This window comes from Tursiops truncatus, chromosome 3 (assembly GCF_011762595.2).
Source record: "Tursiops truncatus isolate mTurTru1 chromosome 3, mTurTru1.mat.Y, whole genome shotgun sequence".
NCBI lineage: Eukaryota > Metazoa > Chordata > Mammalia > Artiodactyla > Delphinidae > Tursiops > Tursiops truncatus.
In genome coordinates, this window is record NC_047036.1 from 31,918,436 (window position 1) to 31,932,207 (window position 13,772).

The window sequence follows — 13,772 nt, forward strand, 5'->3', positions numbered from 1 at the left end:
AGAATCACCTGGGGACCTTAAAACAAAATCCCACACCCAGGCCACTGCACTTGGGTGACCTTAGTGATGGCAATTTTAGAGCCCTGGTGGGCCAGCAGCCAGACTGCAGGGGCCTAGGTGAGCAGGGGGTGATTGACAGCTGAGCGATGGGCACAGGCAGGTCCTGGGGGAGGCTGACTGTGGAGGAGCGGGTGGAGAGGAGGCTGGAGGGAGGCATGGAGGACGGTGAGTTTGCCTAAAATGGCAGAGACCTGAGGATTCTTATGTGCTGATGGGCCACACAGACGGAAGATGGAAATGAAAGGAGCTCTTTGGGTGAATGGCATCTGAGAAGGTGGAAGAGGAGTGATCTACAGGACAATTTAGAGATTATGAGGGACACGTGGCTTGGGAGCTGGGCAGACCTGGTGGGTGTGAATGTGGCTTTGCCACTTGCTGGGTGAGTGAACTTGGGCTCAGTCCTGCCCACCCCATGGCTGTAAGGTGGTAAGGATGACAAGAGAGAAGATACATAAGCACTTAACACAGGGCCTCCCACGTGGCTGGGATTAGTACAAAGCAGCTACTGCTGTCCTGATAACCTATAAGCAGGAATGACAGGATCATCCGCAGAGCGGCAGTCACGGTGCCGTCTCCATAGTAAGAACGAGAGCAGTGGTATGATGGCGGCAGCAGGAGGGATGGTACAGAGGATGGTTTTGCACACACCAAAGTTTATAGATCTGCTGTAGAAATTTCAGCTTCCTGTTTTCTCCAGGAGGCAGAAAAAGCTAAAGCTATCTGTTGAGAGTGAGGCAGGAGGGGGCTGGTTTGACTTTTGTGTCCAAGTCTAACTGAGCTGTCTTCTTTTATCTTGCAGCACAGAATTTGCTTGGACATGATCCATTGTTTGTCTTCCCTAAAGATAAGCTGGTGGAAGAAGGCTCCAACGTCACCATTTGTTACGTTTCTAGGATCCATCAGGACAACATATCCTGTTATTTGGAAGGTGTACAGATATATGGAGAACAGCTTGATCGAAGCGTGTCTGCGTTCGAGTTGAAGAACGTGTCTTTTATTAGGGAAAAAGGGACAAATGTCTTCTGTAAGGTGGACCAGGGAGGAGTTTTGGGAGGCATCGTTCTCTTTGTCTCAAGTGAGTGTCCACATCTCTGTGCCCCCCTCCCATTTCCTGTGGAATAGATCAAATTTCCTTTCCCAGAAGACAAGGAAACGTTTCCACTCGTGGCCTCAATTTTCTTTTGTTTCCCAAGTCTTCTAGGAGAAACTCTGGCAAAGACAGTCTGAAGCAATCCTTGTCGGATTTCCTGTTGTTTTCTTGAGTTTACTGACAGTTTTATTCCTAGGAAGCAAGAGCGTTCGGGAGAAAGTTCAGGTCATGACCTGGACCACTGGGACGATGTCCTGCTTTGCGTTAGCCATGCTGGAATGGCTGCAGGCTGGGAGAGGGAGGAGAGGGGCTGCAGGCTGGATGGCCCTAGAGAGGCAGCCGAGGTGGTGGCCGGAAGACCCAGGTTTGGCTCTTCTTGCCACGGCTGGGAGTGCCTTCTCGGCCAAGTTTCCCAGCCTCTTCAGCTCAGTGTTCTCCTTTGTGAATGGGCCCAGTAATGGCTGTTGTGAGGGTTACTGCATACGGCCAGGGCCCCGCCCCGGTATGGTGGCTGCACGCAGTAGGACTTCTGCAGATGAGGCCGCTGCTGTTCTTAACTGGGTGCAGAGGTGTCAGGTACCTCCATGGGTGATGGCGAGGGGAGAGAAGGCAGCGTTCCACTTTCCCTGTAGGTCCCAGTGTGCTCACCCAGTGGCCTCCCTTCCCCTGCACAGTGGGGCGGTATCTGCAACTCCTCCCTCCCTGCTTCCCCTGCCAAAGGCTGTTTCTGATCTCCCAGACGCTTGGTCACCTGTGCCTCTTGGCGTGGCCTCCGAGAACTGCGGTGCCTCGGGGACTTGGCGGTGCTGCCCGTACATTTCTTGGAACTCTCAGCCTCCAGCTGCTGAGTTTAGCGGGGTCCCCAGATCTGGCTTCCCGGCATCCCAAGCACAGCCCAGGTTCCCAGTAAGCCAGGGCATCTACAATGAAACACCAAGCAACGCTGACCCCATTCATTCATTGTTCTGTTCACTCTGTCTGCATGTAGCAGTACTGTTGAATGCTGCTAGCAGGCACTGGGGCTACAACTTTCATCAGGCAGACAGAGTGCAGACCACATGCAGTACACGTCTGCCATCCTCGGTGATACCCCAGCAAAGCACCAGGGAAGGAAAGAGTAGGGACCAAGATGAGGTACCCGCAGTGTGCCTTTCTGGAGCTGCTGATGCGTTGGCCCCCATTGAAGTAATCTTTTCGTTGTTCAGAGCAACTCTGTGGCCTCAGACCCCAAAGAGAACTTTCCATTTCACTTGTCTTTCGATCAAGAGCTTCAGCTAGGTCTTTCATCTGTTTTTTCCTTGTACGGACAGAAGTGCTTGAAGAGCCCAAGGACTTTTCTTGTGAAACCCAGGACCTCAAGACTTTGACCTGTACTTGGGATCCCGGGAGCGACACTGGCTTGAGTAAACAGCCTTCCCAAAGCTATACTTTATTTGAATCGTAAGTGAGCTTTGGTTACATTAGTGACGGATTCTTCCTTGTTTAAGGTACTTGTGACAGTGTTACAGAAAACTTGAACAAATATTTTCAAACCACCTGCCAGGGTCAGGAAGAAATCTTTAAGTGGTCTCAGGTATACAATACTTTCTACCTGAGTTTTGTTAAAGGACAATGTAGCATAAAAATGATAAGAAAGGCTGTTAATGGTGAATCTTGATATGAAAATCGTTCCATGTGGTAATCTAGGTCTACCTAATTTCTACCTTTTTAAGAGTATCCAAAGTAAACTAAGGAAAGTTTCCACCACCCAAGAGGAGAAGTCAGCAATTCATCATTACACATTTAACCGCATAGGTCAAATTTTTTGAAACAATATTTTCGTCACTGGTATTTGTTGGTGACGGATCGATGCTGTTGTGTGGAACATAGTTTGAAAGCCACTGAGTGTGTCTCAGGGATACTCAGTGGATTCAGGGATACATGTCTGCATTGACAAAAATGTAAACCCTGAAATTGTTGTGTGGTGTTGTTTCTTTTTTTTCTTTAAGATTTTCTGGAAAAAAAGACACTTTGTAAACACAGAAACTGGTGTGATTGGCAAGTCGCTCAGGACTCACAAGAAACTTATAACTTCACACTCCTGGCTGAAAACTACTTCAGAAAAAGAAGTGTCAGTATTCTTTTTAACCTGACCCAACGAGGTGAGACTTGAGTGTAGCCCACTGTGGCCACGAGCGTATCTTTGTTTGACACACTGTGTGATCAGGTAAATGTGCCGTAGATTTTCACCTAATTCACATCCCAAGTGAAGGTTTTAGTTTATCACTTGTTTGTGCCAAGTTATAAACTTGGGTGCGTGCATGACTTGTGGTCCCCATTATTTGTTTATTTTGATAACGTAATAAACACCAACGAGCTTACCTCAAGTTCAAAATAGAAATCTGACAATAACTTACTTCATCTCCCATCCCACAGCCCCCCCACCCTGCTCCTTCCACTAAGATAACAGATTTAAGTCATGTGTGTGCATGTGTATGTATTCTCATTTTCTTATGAAACCCCCAAAATACTGTTTTTATTTTGTTTTAATGTATAGGAGACATCAAGCTAGTAATTGCTTTTATACACTATTAAATTGCTAATATTTACCCATATTATTGAGTGTTGTTGTAGTCCATTTTCACTGCTGTAGAGTATTTCATTGCATAAATATACAGTGTTTTATTCATGCATCTCTTTTGGTGGATTTTCAGATTGTCTCAAGGTTTATGCTCTTGGATACAGTGTTAATAAGAGCATTTTGATATATATATCCAGTACACACCTAGAGTTGTAGCTGTTTTTCTTGCGTATATACCTATATACCTAAGAATGGAATTGGTGAGGACTCAGAAAATGTGAATGTTCTTCAACTTACAAGATAATGCCAAATTCGCTTCCAAAGTGGTTGTACCAATATATTCTCTCCAAGTTGGTTTTGTCACCCTTTGCATTTTTGTCAGTTGAATGGATGTTAAGTGGTATTTTGCAATGGTTTGGATCTGTACAACCCTGAAGTTGAATATCTCTTTCTATGTTTTGACCACACCCCTGCCTCTCTTATGAAATGCAGCATCTTTAAACTCGTTGTTCATTTTTTCTGGAATTCTTGTACTTCTCCTTTGCCTTCTTAATTCTACACCTCATTTAGATTTCAACTTAATGATCACTTCAGTCACCTAATTACAGGGTGGCACCAATGTAGCAGGCACTGGGCACCCAGCAGTGAACAGAGTTGAGTAACTGCCCCTAATGTGTGTACATGCTAGTGTGTGTGTGGAGAGAGGGTTGAGAGTGGGGCATGGAGACACACAGGAAACATGTAAACAAGTTAATAACATAATTTCAAGCATCGCTAAGTCTTGGAAAGAAGATAAAATTCAGGTGACGGGTAGAGAATGCCTGGGGTGCTGCTTCAGTTGGGATGAGGGCACTGAAGGATGAGGAGGCAGAAAACATCTAGAACATTTGGAGCAAAAGAACAGGATTTGAGGGCTTCCCTGTTGGTGCAGTGGTTGAGAGTCCGCCTGCCGATGCAGGGGACACGGGTTCGTGCCCCGGTCCGGGAAGATCCCACATGCCGCGGAGCGGCTGGGCCCATGAGCCATGGCCACTGAGCCTGCGCGTCCGGAGCCTGTGCTCCGCAGCGGGAGAGGCCACAACAGTGAGAGGCCCATGTACTGCAAAAAAAAAAAAAAAAAGAACAGGATTTGAAAAGGCCTTGAGGTGGGAACATGCTCTGGGTGTTTCATGCAGGGAAGAATATCCTTGTGTCTTTCCCGTGAGAGAAAGGAGATTGGAGTGGTAGGCAGTGGCCAGGTCACATAGCAACTGTGGAAGTGCGTAAGGTGGAAGGTTTTTTTATTTCAGATATTCTATTTTTCGGTTCTAAAATTTCCACTTAATTCTTTTTTAAAAAAAAATAGTTTCTATTTCTCTGCTGAGAAGTGTTTTCCTTTTATTCATTTCAGATGCAGTTACTTTTTGGTTTTTTAATAAATTTATTTATTCATTTATTTTTGGCTGCATTGGGTTTTCGTTGCCGTGCGTGGGCTTTTCTCTAGTTGTGGCGAGCTGGGGCTCCTCTTCGTTGCAGTGCGCGGGCTTCTCATTGTGGTGGCTTCTCTTGTTGCGGAGCACAGGCTGTAGGCGCACAGGCTTCAGTAGTTGTGGCACATGGGCTTCAGTAGTTGTGGCTTGTGGGCTCTAGAGCGCAGGCTCAGTAGTTGTGGGGTACAGGCTTAGTTAGCTGCCCCACGGCATGTGGGATCTTCCTGAACCAGAACTCGAACCCCTGTCCCCTGCATTGGCAGGCGGATTCTTAACCGCTGCGCCACCAGGGAAGTCCCTGGATGCATTTGCTTGTACCTCATGGATCTGTTTTACACTCTTTATCTAATTTTAGCATTCTAAGGGAGTCATCTTGAGGCGTGGGTCATCTCAAAGTTGACATCTGCTGATTGTCTTTTTCCTCGAAAATTGGTGACATTTTCTCTTTTTTGGTTTTGTTTTGTATGTCTAATCATTTTGGATTGTATCCTTGAAACTGTTAATGTTACGTTGGCTAGACTCTGGGTTCTGTTATATTCTCTTTGATGGGCCACTTCAAGTTTTGACTCCCCTCTACATTCTTGCCTGCTTTTGTTTAATTTTAAGAGTCGTCCGTTTCTTCTTGTATTTGTTCCGAGTTTCTAATATAATCAGTGAGAGAAAAGGCTACACTTGGCTACTCCATCTTGGCTGCAAGTCTGGTTTTGTTTGCCATTTTCTCAGAAATAAACAAAAATGCTTATTGAACAAATCAATATAAAAATGAACTGCCTATTTACCAGTCCTTTTGGATCTGTGCTTGAATTTTTTTCTTTTTTTTTTTTTTTGCAGTTCATCCAATGACTCCCTATAACTTATTACCTAAAAATGTTGGTGCGACAAATGCCACCATGACCTGGAAGGTACACTCCATTGGAAACAATTCCACACTTTTGTGTCAGCTTGAACTCCTTGCTGAAGGAAAAGTGATACAAGTAAGTGTTTAACTTTCTATTTTCAAGAATTTCTTTGTGTCTAAACAGAGAGACTGGTGAGTGAAATCTCTTTAACCTCTTATTCCTATGTGTGTTCAAATGATATGGGTCATCTGTTTAAAAGGTCCAGGAAATTAATCATAGACTTTTAGAGTTTAGAGATTTTTTTTTCTCAAAGAAGAACTAGTCTTACTCCAAATCAGGTCTTACTCTGTGTGTGATTTGGCTTTGCAATGAAGTATGCTCACCAATACTTCTGTCTTCTTCTCCCCCCCACCTTTTTTTTTTTTTTTTTTTTAATTAAGCAAAGCAATGTTTCCATCAAGGTGAATGGTGAGTACCTCTTACGTGAACTGGAGCCTGACACAGAATACGTGGCCCGAGTACGCTGTGCTTATACCAACCACTTCTGGAAATGGAGTGAATTGATCAGTCAAAAATTCAACACAGCTGAAGCTGGTACGTTCCGCTCCCTGACATCCCAAGGGTCTAAACTGACTGACAGGAGACGGGTGGGCTTCTCTGAGAACTTTTGTTTGTGCCAAAAACTCAGGGGAAAGTATAACAGAGGCTTGGTACCATCTTTAAAAAACAACAACAAAAAAACCCTAAATTAAATGCCTAATGAAATGTGAGTGGGAAGATATCTACCTCAGACATTTGCCATCTGAGTTATTTCTACTGAACATTTTCTCTCTGATCTTCAATTTGCCAAAGTGGTTTCTAAGCTAAAGGTATTGCTGGATTCCCGTTGTATCTGGGGCTGTGTAAATTAGTATAAACTTTTAATTCAGGACTGGGGACAAACAGTATCGTTTGTGCTGAGGAAAGCACTGATCTCATGCTAAACAGCCTCAGGCTGTGTTTGGAAATGTAATGGTATCTGGAAACTGAATCATCATTGTTAAGTTTTTGGTTCCCGTGACAACAAACTGGGAGCCTTCTCATCATGCTCTCAGGGGTCGTTTCCTCAATAATGACTGAACAGAGACTTTTTGCCCCAAATAACTATGTCTTAGACCTCAGATAAACCTCAGGAGATGAGATGGCCCAGCGTTGCTTTCACCTCCTTCCAATCCCAGTTGATAAAGTCTTACTGTTGCCCACTTTACACATGAAACAACTTGGGCCCCTAAACTGGGGAGACATGCCTGGTTTGCAGAGTTAACGAAGGGCAGAGACGTGACAACAGTAACCAGGGCAGTTACCGCTTCTCTACGTGTTTAGTATGTGCCAGACACAGCTGCGAGTGCTTGCAATGTTTTCCCCTCAAATCCTCCCACCATGCAGTAGGTCCTGTTATTATCCTCACTTGATAGATGAGGCCGCGGAGGCCCAGGGAGGGTGAGGGGTTTAACTGGCCCCGCTAGCAAGGGACTGAGCTGTGACTGTAGCTCAGGCCCAGGCTGGCTGACTCCAGAGCTCCCCCCTGATCTGACCCAGACTGGCATCTGCATGGTCTGTCTCTCGGGGGTGTCATTACAGCCTGGAGATCTTTGTGATTCAAGTCCTGGCTATTTTGCTGCCTAAGGAAGGATTATATCTATTTATTTTATTCCATCTTATTATTTGTGTTTGTAAGCTGGTGAGTTCTTTGTTTCAGCCTGGGGGGAACGTTTTCAAGCAGTGACTCTGATTGGCGGGCTGGCGAGGGCAGTGCCTGAAAACCCACACCCAGGACTGGTCACCAGAGGTGCTCAGCAGGCCTCCTCCCCTTGTCAGCCCCCCACCACTCCCCTCCAAGACTCCAGTCATTTTTCTTGGGGGGTGGTCCCCTCCAGAGCCCTGTTCCTGATGGTAATTTGGTTTATTCCTCAGTTGTGTTTCATTAAAGAATTTTTACTTTATTAATACTGCATTGCTTTGGGATTTTTTTGCAAATTTATTCCAACATTATACCTAAAATTTAGTGCAATGAAAAATAACAGAAAGATGGCATTTTTAATAAATAGTTTCTTTTAGATTATAGTATCATAAACCTGCAAAATACTTAACTTTGCTTTCGATGATGACAAGAAAATGAGATGAATCTACTGATGGTGAATCCACAGATTTTTTTTTCACCTTGAATAACACTTTGCTTAATGCTGGCAAAGTCAATGTTTATGTGTATTATAATCCTGCTTAAGCAGAATCATGGTGAGCAGAGCTAAATGACACCATGGGAGAAATTATATTGACATAAAGATGGAGCACCGTCACCTGTGCTGCAATTCTCTTTTCTTGCAAGTAGTCCTGTACAAACCAGCTGAAGATTCTGCATTGAGCTTGGGGGTCTCTCACTGAGTATTTCAATATGTTTTTGATTTAATATTGGCTTCTCCGATGGCTTGTTGAGAAAATTGAAATCTGCCTCTAATAGATTTTAAAAATATATGGTCACCTTTATGTTGAGTAGGAAGTGTAACTAAGGGGGAAAAAAAGGACTTTCTTAAATTTCAATTATTGGGGACTGTAAACTATATTTTTATGAAACAGAGAACTAAATTTGTATGTGTTATGTTGCAAAACAATGCTTCTTGCACAGAGATGTGTTGAAGCAAATCATAAATCACTGGTCCTACCGTTTACTGGCAAGAAAGACAAGGAAGCAAGCTCTTCTAGAACAGAGTGGGGAGAGGCATATGCTGGGGAGAGGCATATGCTGGGGAGAGGCGTGCAGCCAGTGCCCTGAGGGTCCTCATGCAGGCAGCTGGCCCAGGCCAGGAACTTGGGGGGGTGGGCGTGCATGGGGAGGAGGGTAGCAAGGAAGGGGTCCCAGGCTCTGACTGCAGCCACAGGCCAGCCTGTGTGCAGTTAGGAACTCCGGGAAGAGTGCAGCCTTCCCCTGGGGCTCTCCACTTGAGTGTGTCCATTGCAACCTTCACAAGTGGGGCAAGGAAACAGCAATAGTCTGCTGCTCCTAGAAATTCCAAATATGGGAAATTTATCTGACTAACCTCCTAGAATTGGACTGACAAAGGATTCCAAAATTCCCTGGTGGCTTCCAGAAGCTCTGAGGCTTGAGTTCACAAAGGCCCCATGTGATGTCCCATTCAGATGTAGCAGCCCTTTTGTAAAGCACCCACTGTGGGCCCCTAGTGAGGCGAGACCAGTATGGCCGCGGCCAAGTGGGTAGAAGTCACAGAGAGTGAAAAAGCGAGAAGCAGGCTCAGGCAGGACAGGCCGTGGTCACTTTTGTTGACGAAACTAGAGAAGGGTTGAATGTATTATTGTATGTGCATATTGTGACCCTAGAGCTTTTCTTTGGTTAATTTCAGCTCCCTCAGAGGCTCCCGATGTCTGGAGAAACTTGAAGATGGTGTCGGGACATCCTACTGTGAGTTTATTCTGGAAGGTGAGATGCAGACGTTCAAAGAGACAGATTTTTGCTTGGCAGTTATCTTTCACTGAAACTAGACATTGGTGCAGTCTTCTGATGGGGAGGGCTGTTAACATGAATCCAGTAGAATTTGTTACCCAGTGGAGGAATCCCAGCTCCACATCCATGTCCCCAGCGCTGGACCAGTAACTCCTTCCTCAGCAGCCTCTTGCGCAGGTGGCCATTTCTGCTTGTTAGAACTGCATCTCCTAACTTCTCCTCAGGCCTGCCCCTAACATCTGCAGGGCCCAGTCCATGAGTATAAGTGGAGAAATATATACCATAATTAAAAGTTATAAATATTTAACTATTCAGAGTATTTATATTTAAAAGTTTTAAGTCAAGCTAAAAAACTGCAATATAAAATTAATCTTGTCTTTCTATCTTAACTGACATGCCTTCACGACAACGTGGAAGGCCTGGTTTGCGTTAAGAACTCTCGGATTCCTCAGTGTTTGATGCTAAGTCATGGCCATGCTGAGGGAGCTGGTCCTTGGCCGCAGGCCACCCCACTCTTTTTCCCATCTCCACTCCGGTCCTCCCCACGAGGGAGGACCCCCATGCACACACATGTGCACGTGCCAGTCTGTACGTCCAGGTTTTGTCCACACCCCAAGCTAACAGTTGCCCCAGCCCAATCTCAGGTCTGGGGGTGCACACACCAGGGGCACTGTCTGTCCTCAGGAAGGTAGGCCGGAGGTTCAGGCCCCTCCCGTCTGGGTCCACTCCTGTCTTTCCCACTCCATACTCACTGAGTTTTAATCCAGGCTAAAGAGTCCCCCTTTCTCTCTATTCCTGACTTGGTCACTCCTCTCTGGACACAGTATACTCTGAGATCTCCCCCAAATGATCCTATTCTCTGCTCAATTGTAGTTAGAATAGAATGTCTGATTTCAAGCTTGGTTTAGAAGGTTATTATCTCTCTTAAGCTGTTTTAATTAGCCTGGTGTGTGTGTGTGTGTGTGTGTGTGTGTGTGTGTGTGTGTGTGTGTGTGTGTGTGTGTGTGTGTGTGTGTGTGTTCAATCAAGGGACAGAAACTCTTTTCAGAGGAAAGCCCATTTTGAAATGATTGTTTAATATTTTTTTCAGCCACTCTCAAAAGTGCATGCCAATGGGAAGATCCTGTTCTATAATGTAATTGTAGAAAACCTAGACAAGCCATCCAGGTTCGAGGTCCTCTCCATCCCTGCTCCCGCCAGCAGCACAGAACTAACCCTCGATCAGTGTTCTTACCAAATCCATGTCACAGCTCACAACAGTGTGGGCCCTTCTCCTGCTTCCGTAATTGTCGTTTCTGGAGACCCTGGAAACGGTGAGTGTTTCTGGTTTTGTTTTTCTTCTCTAGAAAAGTGTTGATGGTGTTATTAGGCAGAGGTGGATAAATCAGAAAGACAGTAATTTGGGGAGACAAAAGATCTAGCTGCCAAACACTGTCCGTCATTTTCTTTGGGTTCAGGCGTTTCAGCGGGTTTCTGGCGCAGTCCTCCTTCGTGTGGGAAGAAGATTTCAGCCATATCTCAGGGATTCTTCCACCAACTTGGGAAATTGTCTCAAATTTATTCAAATAAATGCAACACCGACAAACAGTCCCAGCTGAGAGTTAGAGATGGTATGAAAGTGCTTTGTGGCTTATGAAACACGAGGTGCATTTATTATATGGCAGAATATTTTGTCAGTCTTGGCCACCTATAAAGAGCCCAGGAACATTTCTGGACATCATGAGGAGAGCTAGCATCATCTTTCGAGAAGGGCTTTGCCAAAGCTGTGGAATAAAATGGTGATAACTGGCTAAACCCTTAGCCTGTGAGAGACCAAACAAGGTGGAAATGACCTTACGTGTACAATTAATAATGGTGTAAATTTCCTTCTTGGGAGAGCTGTGAAAAGAGGTTGGCTGCACTAACCCCGCCCCCAGCAGTACACACTCTGAGACACTGCACACTTGGACATGACCCAACAGACATCCTAAGGTCATTCATGAACCTTGCAATAATGTCACCCTTCAGTTAATGCTATAAAAATTTTCAGACCCTGCTTGTAGGGTTATGTCACGTTGCTTTATACCTATCATTCAAATTAGGCTTAAATTTAGGTTAAGTGGGCTAGATTAGAGGGTGTTATTATTTTGTTTTATTTACTTTGTTTAAGAACTATCCTGTGTGTCAAGTAAGAGAAAGAAATTGGGATTGTGCCACAGGAGAAAAACTAAGGAGTCACTTAACCTAATCTTTGCTTGTCAAGAACTGTATTAGAGAAGGAAGTTATTCTGTCTTTATTAGGGCCGAACGGGAAAGGTGGGCATTTCATTCACCCTGGGGGAGCTGACAGATTAAAAAAACACTGCCTCCAATGAGGCTCAGCTCAAACAACTCTGCTAAACACTATTATCTGTTTGGGGTCTTCCCTATCTGTGGGTTCCTATCATACCTTCCTTCCCCATGCCCTGCCTTTAGAACCCATTCCTTCACCTTGTGAAGCCCTATCCAGCTTTCCTGATGTGGTCCACATTCTTAAGTCTCCAGAGTGGATAAAGGCACTGATGTGCTCTGAGACAGACCAAGGAGGTTTAGCCAATTCACACTAGAGTGTGAATGACTGAAGAAAAAGAAAATAGATAGATTCCCTTTCTCTTTTCCTCTACCTCCACTCCTCAAAACATATTTGCAATTTTAAAGAAGCAGCTTAGTAAGAGTCATGCTTCTAAGTTTGGGGTGAAATTTTAGTCAGTGTGAATAAGTGAAGTAGAAAATGTCAGTTTTAATATGAAAGAGATTTGTCTCTCTGATGAAGGAAGACAGAGAAGCCATGTGGGTAGGATAGGCACAGGCCTTCTTGGGGAACCTCTCGCCTCATGCCTGGGGCTGCAAAGTCCTTTCGGTGTTCCCAGCTGGGTGATAATTTGGTGCCCTAGAAAATGTAATAGCATCCTGCTTTCACATCAATGTTCAGCTCTAATTAGAATTGCCAGATAAATTAAAGATGCCCAGTTAAATATGAATTGCAGAGAAGCAACAAGTACATTTTGAGTGTTAAGTCTGTCCCATGTAACATTTGCGCCACACTGCCTGCCTCTCTGAACAGCTGTTTGCAGGTCCACCCCTTGATCAGAGTCTGCTTTCACTAGAGTGACCACCAGGGACCACTGAACAGTGGAGTCAGCCTCGGAAATAGGAGAAATTCTCATCCCTCAATATCTAGGCTGACCTGCTTGAAATCAGTAGAACTGTAGTCCATTGAGACCATATCACCTTTTTTCCAATTGTCAGACCTTAGGAAAACTACCCTGGTGCATAAAATACGTTGAGGTGGTATCCTAGGTCATAAGTAGCGTGCACATCCGTTCATAATCTGGCTTAGTACATACCTGAATTGTTCTTTCCTTTTTTCTCCACACTCACCTCAGTTTCTGCCCCTAAAATCTGGGAGACAGTAGTTAGTTCAGGAGCAGCCAGCATTATGTGGGACAATTAAGCCAAATTATTCATTCATTCAACAGATGATTTTTGAAAGCAGATCAAGTACCAGACACAGTTCTAGGTCAAGGGTCAACAACTTTTTCGGTAAAGGGGCAGAGAGTAAATATTTTAGGCATTATAGGCCAGACAGTCTCCAGTCTATATTCTGTATTCTTTGTTTGTTTTTAAAAACTCTTTAAAAATCTTAAAACCAGTCTTAGCTTAAGGCTCATATAAAAACAAGCTTCCAGGGCTGGATTTGTCCTGCTGGCGGTGGTTTGCTGATCCCTGTTTTAGGGGCTGACGTCCCTTTGGGTCTCAGAAGATCAGGACAGGGGGCATCTGAAGGGCAGGTGTGAATATTTGTTTGGAGTGAGAGGCAGGAAAAGATCCCTCCTGCCCTAACCCAAGCCCCGTAGCAATTGCAGAGGTAGGGCTTTTACCTGCTAGATACACTGCACGTTCAAGTTTATTTTCTTCTTTAGATATTTTTGCAAAATGTATGATTAATTAAATCTGAAGCATTGCCCTCTTTGTATGTACAGAAGAGGTTGAAAAAGGAAGAGTTAACGGCACAGAGGATGGATTTTCTGTGTCTTGGAAACCCCAATCCGGAGATGCCACAGGCTATGTTGTGGAGTGGTGTGATGGTCCCCAGGACCTGCCCTGTGTTCTCCAGTGGAAAAACCTAGGCCCCAATACCACAAGCACAGTCATTAGCTCGGGTAAGAAGAACCTTCTGTATTACCATGCTGCTCCATTCACCTGGCGGCAACTTCAACAGGTTTCGGGATCATCTCAG

The 13,772-nt window shown here is 44.8% G+C and overlaps 1 protein-coding gene across 1 annotated transcript in view; it reads left to right on the forward strand.

The window, feature by feature from the left end:
• Positions 1 to 13,772, forward strand: part of OSMR (oncostatin M receptor) — a 57,891-nt gene that overhangs the window by 33,706 nt on the left and 10,413 nt on the right. The window contains 8 exon segments of the mRNA XM_033852808.2: positions 860 to 1,135; positions 2,461 to 2,604; positions 3,139 to 3,291; positions 6,011 to 6,153; positions 6,459 to 6,612; positions 9,414 to 9,490; positions 10,605 to 10,827; positions 13,516 to 13,695. Coding sequence (XP_033708699.1) covers positions 860 to 1,135; positions 2,461 to 2,604; positions 3,139 to 3,291; positions 6,011 to 6,153; positions 6,459 to 6,612; positions 9,414 to 9,490; positions 10,605 to 10,827; positions 13,516 to 13,695 — 1,350 coding nt within the window.